The sequence below is a fragment of the Ixodes scapularis genome, unplaced genomic scaffold (assembly GCF_016920785.2).
Source record: "Ixodes scapularis isolate PalLabHiFi unplaced genomic scaffold, ASM1692078v2 PGA_scaffold12__126_contigs__length_90152505, whole genome shotgun sequence".
NCBI classification, from domain to species: Eukaryota; Metazoa; Arthropoda; class Arachnida; order Ixodida; family Ixodidae; genus Ixodes; species Ixodes scapularis.
The window spans coordinates 45078068-45087784 of record NW_024609838.1 but is presented as its reverse complement, the minus strand read 5'-3'; the positions used below and the strand labels follow the sequence as shown (position 1 = coordinate 45087784).

Here is a 9717-nt window from a genome sequence, read left to right as displayed (position 1 = left end):
TGAGAATGCGTTCGAACGTCGAACGCTCCCGTTCAGCGTTCCGTGTTTGAGTACGAACGAGTTCGAACACTGAATAGAGAAAAAGGCAGCTAGCTTTCCGCCTACCCACTAATCGTTCGAACCAGAGCGCTGAGGTCTAACGTCTTCGCGCGCTCTCATTTCCTTCCTTCCCTCGTTTTCTACCCGTATTGTCGCTCGACAGCCGATAAGATGGCATCGCAAGCTGAGGGGAACACCGTAGAACATAATCACAAAGTGAGAAAGAGAGATGTGCTGCACTGGCATATCATTGAGATGGTATATGTAGTAAATAGTGTGACGCTGGCACAACGGAAGGCCTTTTGTTTCTTGTAGGGTTCCGCAGCAGTGGATTGCGTACGGACCACAGATGCACGCGTGACACATCGCATTGTAATGTACTGCAATCTTCTGGGGACCGTATTTTAGAGCGCAGCTCTTAGGCTCCCGATTCCGGCTCGAGCGGCGTCGCCGTCGCCGTCGGTGTCGGCGTAACCGTGAGGTGACGTAATCCTCCCCTGAGGTCACCTGACCCCCGTGACGTGACGGGAATCACGGGAGAGGAGGACACAAGGGGAGGAGGTTGAAGGATGAGGGGAGGAGGAGGAGGAGGAGGTGAACTAGGAGGAGGGGAGGAGAAGTAGCAGGCAGGATGAGGAGGTGAGAAGGAGGGGTATACCGTCCTCTCAGTAACCTTCCAACCTCCTCCGCAAGGGCTGCGCTCTAATTTGGCGTTACAGGGAGTTGTAAACGGCATTAATTTTTGTAAACAACTTATTATCATCGGACGAAAGGAGCAACTAGGAACTTTCAACAGATGATGCTATGTCTTTTACAAAAATTAAAAATACAATACTGCCCACAACCGATCCCCGAGCAAAACCAGACGTTGAAATAAAGCTGTGAGAGAAGCTGTCCACATCCCAAACGGTGTTTGTGGAAATAAGAATTAGGTCTTAAGCCAATTATATAACTCTGGACAAACACCATTTAAGAATATGATGAATATGAGAGGAATAAGAAACACCAAAAGCTTTGTACATATAAAAAAAGATGTATTCCATCAACTTCTCGCCGATTCGTTACAAATAGAGCGCAATAATCCAAATGTACGAAGGATGGTCTCCACAAAAGGTCTACTCAGGAATTTATGCTGTAAAAGACAAAAAAAAAAAACGCGTATAAACGGCGATTTCAAAAAACGTTAGCAAACCCACAAATCAAAAACAAGGAGCAGGTACGTTTATCTTCAAAGTCCTATATGTCCCGCAATGTACTATGTAGTGAGAGGAAACCTGTTAAAACGGAGACAAGAGGAGAGATGTGTCAGCACTCCTTCCAATGTTATCCAAAAAAGAACTAGATTACTTAGCCGTACAATAAGTTTTACGGTTTAGCTTCCTATTTCAAAAACACAGGAAGAAGAAGGAAGACAAGGGCACATTTTTTCCATAGAAACCCTAGTCCACAAAGAAAGACGAAAACACAAATTTTAAAGATAACCTAGAGTTGTCGGTCAGCGCTGTGTAAGTGGCTCTTTCTTTTGTGTGCATGAAAGCTTTAGAGTGCTTGCTTTGAAGGTGCGCTGTTTCCTTGTCAGTAGAGAGAGGAACCGTAACGGTCCCCCCGTCTACCTACTGCATTACGTACATTAAATACAATGGGGTCGCTTTTTCTACATTACTGCTCTACATACTGCAAAATTCGAATTCCAAATGTACATAACTGAAATTGGGCACACAAACGTCGTTTCGGAGGAAGATTTAAACCTATTTTTTTCTCAACTCATAGGTGATGAAATAATGAAACTATAGCAAGCACGTCGTCCGAGCCTTTCCTAGGTCCTAAACGAGACGTTCATCGCCTGCACACTGGTTTGCGAACTTGCACCAGGGGGGTCATCGTCCATCAACTGCGTTAAAATTGTTACTTATCGGGATTATCCTGCTGATCGCCAGTCTCTACAACGGCGTTCTCAGCGTTGTTGCGTTCAACATGAGCTTGCGAACACGTGCGCAGACGACGAACAGGCTGGTATAGAACATAAGACATGCCAGGCCGCCGTTTTCGCTCTATTTTGAACATTGCAATACCCGTGAGCTGATCTTTAAAAAAAATGTTAAAAAACTCGGCAAAAGTGTTTACAAAAACCCGTTCGCGTGTCCAGTTTCAGGGATGTACCTTTGCGGTTCAATTTTCACAAGGCAAGCCAAATGTGTTGGTCATTATGGCAGCTTCCTGCATAAGGAGCGATCGTCGAAATTACTTGAGAAGGCATTAGGCAGTCTTTTTGGGAGTGAAGACTAACTTTTTATTTATCAGTTTCACCATTAAATTTATAAATGAATATTAGATTGGTGCATACGTCATCTGATATCAATTTTCCCGCAACATTTATATAGGAAACTGAATACACATTTTGCCAAACTTACTGCACCATCCGCGGTGTCGAAAGGAATTACGGGAAGTCAAGGCACAACCGATTCTAGCAGACGACAGAGGTGACCTCAGGGGCGCGAAGACCGGGTGAGGGTAGGCGAGCACAGCGCTACCGAACACTTGACTAAGGAATCGATCTTTCCAATGACCTTGGAGCCGGCAGCGTTTCCGTACTAAGCACGCCTGGACGCGCGTAGCACACACGCTCACGCGTACAGGCCCCCGCCTATCTACCTAGACTTGCGAGCCACCCATTTTACCTCAATTACCGCTAATAAAGGTTGTTATTACTAGTAGTAGCAGAAGTATGGTAGTAGTAGTAGTGCTAGAATTAGCAGTCGTAGTAGTTAATAGTAGAGGTACTGGAATGATTATTCTCTCTCACGTGGACGGTCCACGCTGATGGGGAAAGATTTTGCGCTGTTGGCGCGCTGTATACTGCAAATAAAATTATAAGAATCTATTATGCTACTAACGTTACTGGCTCTACCCTCTCGCTTTCTTAGTATCGCGTAGAAATGCTGCGGGGGCAACTATGAGCGCACAGGAAGAACATCGCGCGGGGCCTTCTTGAATTTTCAAAGGTTCGCATTGGGGCTTATATCAGATGTGGTCAGTTTACCCGCTAAATTTGGTGGAGAAAATGAATTTGTGTTCAATTCACGTGACATGAGGTCATGTGTCGTCATTTCACCACAAACTATAGTGGAAAACTAAATTGGCGTACAGGTCAGGTGACGTACAGCTCTCCCCTAATATAACGGGGAAATTGAAATGATAGGCACTCCATGTGACTTCGATTTCCACTCTAACATATGCGGGGAAACTTAATTGCTACGTGCATAGATCACGATTCGTTGATTTCGCCGCCCAAATAAGCGAGGAAACTGAATCAGTCTATAGGCCACGTGACGTCGATTTTTCCTTAGGGAGAAGGTGAAGTGTGATTTAGGTTCCGTGATGTCAATATCTTCGCAAAATTTGGCCGGAGAGCAAAATTGGTGTATACGGCACACAACGTCAGGTCACGTGAAGTCAATTTCGGCTTTAAATTTCGCGGCAAAATGCTCGGACGGACGGTCGAACAGAAAGACACATTTCTGGGAGTAGAAGGTTCCGTTCAAAGAGGATCCCAAGCTTCCAAAATCATTCCGCTTCATGTCCACACTCATAGCAACACTCAGATACGAAAAAAATGAAGAGAAAAAAAGGCTCCCCACCTGCCGCCGCAGGCGCGGTGCGCCTCACTGTAGGAGAACGTCTGCTACTCCGAACCGTTTAAAAATATTTACAGCTACCAAAATGTTTTTTTTCTTTGTGTATGTGTGTGCACGCGTGGAGCGGAAATTGCAGTGCCTTCGACACGGTCGATCGCTGGCACACAGGATGTGCAGCGGCAAAGGGTATGGGCGAACGTGTCGTCTATATTCTTCTCTGCGTTCCTATTTTAGGGATCGGTGGCCGAGTGGTCTAGCGCACACCAGCTCAGAGCACGTGGAGGGAAACTCGCGCTGCAGAACCCATGGATCCTGGGTTCAATCTCTGCCCCTGCCCGTTTCGATCTGAATGAGCATCGTAAAGGCGTGCGGTCGTGTATCACTACTGCGTGGTGCACGTTAAAGAGCCCAGGTTAGCGGTTGTACCGCACTGGCTAAATTGCTCATCTACAGCTGAGATCAGACGCCCACTGAGGCAGAATAACTTCCGGCTGTATAAACATACACACAACAGTACGTATCTTTTGAAAGATCACCCATCTAATGTCGGCACACGAGCTACAGAAAGCAACAAATACGCACAAACTATGGCAGACAAAAATCAGATTATCAAATACCTGTACTTCTGAATGACCACCCTGATCTCATGAGTCATGACCATTGTTCTGGGAGGTATGTAAATACAAGCTTTAAAGAAAAACATAAATGTTTATCTGTTGTCCCTTCAAAAATAACTATTCTTTTTGGTGCGCGTATGTTGTTTTTTGTGCAGCAATTCTCTGCGGGCTTAAAGAAATGTCTTTGTGGAAATGGCTGGCTGGCTCCACTATGTTCTTCTGTGTGGCCGCTTTATTTGCCGTGTTTGTGCAGGCATAAATATTGATGGGCGTCGTTGTTGTTTGTCCAACTTGGGGGACAACGTGGTTTTAGTTCCTTGGTTTCGTATCTTAATACCGCGTTTTGTACTGCTTATGGAATTTGTGTTTGATCTTTCATGTTCAAGTAGTTTTCGTCCTCTGAGACTTTCAATTTGTCTGGCCATGGAGAGGGGGAGGGGGGAGGGGGCTGTCGCCTTGTTAGGCATGCCGATGCCTTTTGTGGCGGCCCTCCAGACAACTGTATTCCTCGACGGTTGTCTGTATAAACTTTGATTGACTGATTGATTGCTTTGCTTCCTATTTCGTTTTCTCGTTCTAGGCCTAGAGACGGTTGCGGGTATTGGTGGCTGGGCGCATTAAATCCGCGATTAAACTTTGAAAACCGCAGTCATACAGCCTATACATCGTAGAAAAGGCACAGCGTTCACTGCAGACATGAGCTCCGAATCGTCTCCGGACGCGCCACACGCATGATCGAAGTATATGTTAGCCTCATGCGTACGTATGAACATGTCTGCAGAAAGTTTTTGCATGACCATTTTTTTTTTTTTTTTATGATGGTCCCGTCGTACAAGTGTCATACAAGGAAGAAACGCGCCTCGGGTATTGTCCGCAGACTCAGAGAGAAAAAGAATTTGGAGCTGGTTACACACTGAGGTCCATCCTCCTGTTGCTGAATTGCTACAAACAGCGTGAAGTGACCGAAAAGGAAGATCATAATTATATTTAAAAAAGGCACATAGAAAACAAAAAGAGAGAGAGAGACAGACCATACAAGATAAAAGTGTAACCCCAAAAAAATACCTAAAATCAAATTGCCAGAAGTGTCATTTATAATATCATTTCAATTTAACTCATATAAAGTCGTTGGTGCTGGTGAGTATTCCTGAGTAACTTCGCAATACATAATATAGTTCGATGTAGTGTGACCGCAGAAAACCTTAAACGTTTTGGACGAGCCTAGGTCGTCAACCTCGAGCCGCCGCCAAACCGTTTAGGACGAGTGTAGCTCGTCTGTCCTGCCTCGTTCGTCCCTTGACCATTTCAGACGACCCACGATCCATTATAACACAGCTTGATATGCTGCCGACAGATGGCAGCACAGGTACCTGCATCTTGCTTCTACTTTGTTTATGCATAGCCTCCTTTATATTCACAAAGCCTGGCAGTTCGATGACGGAGCCATAGAGTGCCCGGTCGCAGACTTGGAGCGCGAGGATCTGGTAGCACAGAGCATTTCTTGGGGAGTCTGCTATTCAGCGCACAGCTTTTGCAGCGGGGAGGACCCAAAACATGATTTTCAAACCCGACGAGAAACGAAGCGGTAGCCCGAGGAACGCAAGAAGCACGAGCGGGCATTCCATCCATTGCTCGGAAGAAGTGTGTTTCGGCGTCTCGCCCCGCAGCGGGGCGCCCGTAACATTACTCTTGTCCACAATGTATGTATGTATGCATACATACATACATACATATATACATTGTCTGCCGCTCTACCTTTTCACCTTTGGCGGCCGCGTCATGTGACGATCTGCCAGGCTTTGCCAGTATATATGCTATGGTTCGTGTTTTTTTTTTTTTCTTTTGGAATCAAACGATTGAAAAATGGCGCCCGGTGGCCCGGGCTCATCCAACGGAAAAAGTAGGTCTTCTTCCGAGAAAGGCTTCTATTACGACTCGAATACTGGCGTCTACCTGGGTTTTTTAAGTAAAGAAGACAGTAACTACGACGTCCAACTGAGCAGCTCCTCGGACGAAGCTGAGGACTACAACGACCCAGATCGCGCTATTGCCGATGCTCAGTAGTGATCGAAAATTTACATGAACAATGTACCAGCAAAACCCCCTCGGTTACCATTTTTTTTTTTTTGGCAGCCCGGATAAGATATTTTCTGTCAAATCATCTAGTGACCCGCTTGAGTACTTCGAAACTTTTTCTGGACGATGGCTTGGTCCTCCTAATAGTTAGAGAAACCAACCGACACGCTGAGCAAGATCTCAACGCCAGTCAACTCATTGGATATTTTCGCCTCATTAAAAGGATACCAGTAACGACGGAAGAAATGCGGGTTTTTGTTTGGCTCTTGCTATCGCAAGGGATTGTGCAAAAACCGGAGCAAGAGGGGTACTGGTTGAGGAACAAGCTTCTGCACAGGCCAATCTTTGGGGAAGCGATGAGCGGCAACCAATGCCAGCGGGGCTATGTTGCACGTTTTGGACTCCCAGGAGACTAGGGAGAAGGAAGTGACGTCAACGACTAGAGCAAACGCAGATTGGATGTTAACAGAAGAAAATGAAATCAACATCCAATCTGCATTTGCTGCGCTGTTAACGTCACTTCCTTCTCCCTAGTCTCCCGGGAGTCCAAAATGTGCAACATAGCCCCCCAGCTAATTACGAGGATGCTTCACTTTGTGGACCACGAGAGCTCGACTGATCTTGGGACTCATCCACAGCCCAAACTCTACAAGATATGGCTATTTATGTCTCATTTGGTGAAGAGGTACCGCGCGGCCTGCACAGTAGAGAGAGACATGGCTATCAACGGAAGCCTCATGCGTTTCATAGGCAGGTTGGGTTGGGTGCAGTACCTTTCATTGAAGAGGACACAGTTTGGGATAAAATTATTCGTGTTGTGCGAGGCAGCATCAGGCCCTACATGTAACAGTATGTTCTACACTTGCGAGGGTAGAAATCGGAGCAGTCTTATTCCGGTTGCTCTTTAATCTGTGATGGTGACAAGGGTTGTGCTGAAGTTGATGGAGCCACTCCTTGTAAAGGGGTACTGCGTGACCATCCACAACTTCTACACACCGCCAGAGCTTGTTGATGCCTTCATCAAGAACTACACAGATATGTATCAAACCGTGCGAGCCAACAGGAAGGATATGCCACCCGAGTTTTTTGCACCTAAGCTGAAGAGAGATGACGCGCACGCCGAAGAGCGTGGTGACTCTGTCGCTCTCCAGCGGCGAGACAATAAAGTTGTCACTGTAATAAGCACTCTACACAGTCCAGAAATAGAAGAGTTCTCGGACACAGGAGGACGAGACGTAGTCAAGCCTAGCACTAAGGGGGAGTGCAACCACATAATGAGGGGAGTAGGCAAGTGCGACCAAATGCTTGCTAACTACCCTGTGACAAGGAAAGGACAAAATATATGTTAAAAATTGTTTCTTCAGCTGGTGAATGAAGCCGCATACAACTCCGTAATTTTTTTAATAGAAAGATGGAGGAAAGATGACCCACATGGACTAACCATTTTCCCCTTGTTGAGAGAATCATCAACAAGTACCCCGACGCCTCAAAGACGACGAACTAAGCGCGGTCATCTCACCAGCCTGCTTGATAATGACTGCCTCACTGGCCGCCACTAACCCGCCCACATTCCACCAATAAAAAAAAAAAAAAAAACAGCCAACCCGAAAGTGCGTTCTCTGCTGCAAGAAGATGTACGAAAGTAAAAAGAAGCTGAGGAAGGAGACAGGGTTTTGGTGCAGCAAGTGCGAGACGTTTGTTTGTCCCCTTATTTCTGTGACTTCTTAAACCTTTTCCTTTCAAGTTTCCCTCGCAGTATCAGTATTTCAACACCATGATCTACTTGTATGTGTACTTCTGTGTTTCGAGCTGTATCATACACTCCGGAACCTGCCTTAGGGGTCCGACAACCCTTCCTTTCTATTTCGCTTATTTTTGTTTTTACTACGAGTTACTTGAATGGATTTTAAAAGCAAGAAAAAATATAATCAATTTCAGTCAAATGCTCTCATTTGCTCTCTCATTCAATCATCATGAAATCCCTTATATATGTGTGGAATAACTTAAATCATAAGAAAAAATGGAAAAAAAAACGGTGTAGCATTTAAAATTGCCAAAAATTGAAAACGGCTAAGGGGTTCATGTTCTTAGTTAGGCTTGTATATAATATTCCTAAGGCATCCGTGAAAATTGATTTGATATCTACGAATAATCATCTGGTGTCCGAGGAATCGTCCGGTACCAAAGCACTTTCATTTGTTTTTAAAGTATAATTATCCGATATCCAGGAAAATCATCTGGTACCCATATATAAGCAACTAGTATTCAAGGATAATTTTCTAGTGTCGAGTTATATTTCTGTTTTATCAAGAATGCTCCTAAAGTACTCGAAGAAAATTCGTTCTTAGCCTCAGGAATTTCCCTTGTACTTCTTCAGAACTTCTGAATGGTTCTCAGATAAATATTTACTATGCGAAGGAACTTCTCAGATGTATGTGAAGAGAATCTTTAAAGGGTCTCTGCTAAGCCTTTAGTACTTTTCTTAACTACCGCTAAGAATTAATCACTGACGTTTGCAAACTAACAGATGCGTGTTTATTTTCTCTCCACGCGCCACGGCGGACGCAGGCAAAATTAGACCAAAACAATCATCATCCACTCCCTCAACTCACATCCGGAACAAGCGGCGACACGAGGTTGCGCCGGTAATGTTTATCGTAGCCACGCGCCGGGGCTGGCAAGGCGCAGGTCACGTGTTGGGTTCCACTACAGTGCCCTAGAAGTTGGATAGTGGGCCCACCGCTCTATCTCCCCCGTGTATTGCGCTGAAGCGGCCGACGTCGAAATCGCCGGAGGCGCAGCAGTAGATGCCTCCTGAAACTTCTCCCGCCCGCTGCCCGCGATTGGTCCGCCCGCTGCCCGCGATAAGAGCCGCTTAGCTGACTAGGTGCCCTAACCTTGACAATTGGCGAGAAAGACGGCGAGAAATGTGACGGCTATGATTGGCCAGCGCCAAGGTCAAGTGCGGCGTCGGCCAATCACAGCCGCCAGATTTCTCGCCGACTTTTTCGCCGAGTGTCCAGATTAGGGCCCCTGGCCTGGCCGATTTGCGCTGGAAAGTTTCAAGAGGGAACGCTTAGAGCGCCAGCGCCGCGTCGACATCAAACGCATCAGGCCGAGCCCTCCCGTGAGCCGCCTAGAACTCTTTAGGCCACCGTAGTTTCACACACAAGGGGTTAACTCTAGTCAACCCCAATCGGTGGAAGGACGAGAATATATTCTCGTCGTTGTACGGATTGGACAGGAGCGACTACTCGTATCTTCCTCTAGACGTTGAATGTGACGAGCTCAAATCAAGTGCTTACGCAGCGCTCGTCTCTAATCTACGAGTTACATTAAAAATAGTCACT

At 46.0% G+C, this 9717-nt stretch overlaps 1 protein-coding gene across 1 annotated transcript; it reads left to right on the top strand.

The window, feature by feature from the left end:
• Positions 1–7281: 7281 nt before the first annotated feature.
• On the top strand, positions 7282–7716 carry LOC121835208 (piggyBac transposable element-derived protein 4-like). Its single transcript, XM_042289191.1, has one exon. It carries the CDS (start codon positions 7282–7284, stop codon positions 7714–7716), a length of 435 nt encoding a protein of 144 aa, XP_042145125.1.
• Positions 7717–9717: the final 2001 nt, after the last annotated feature.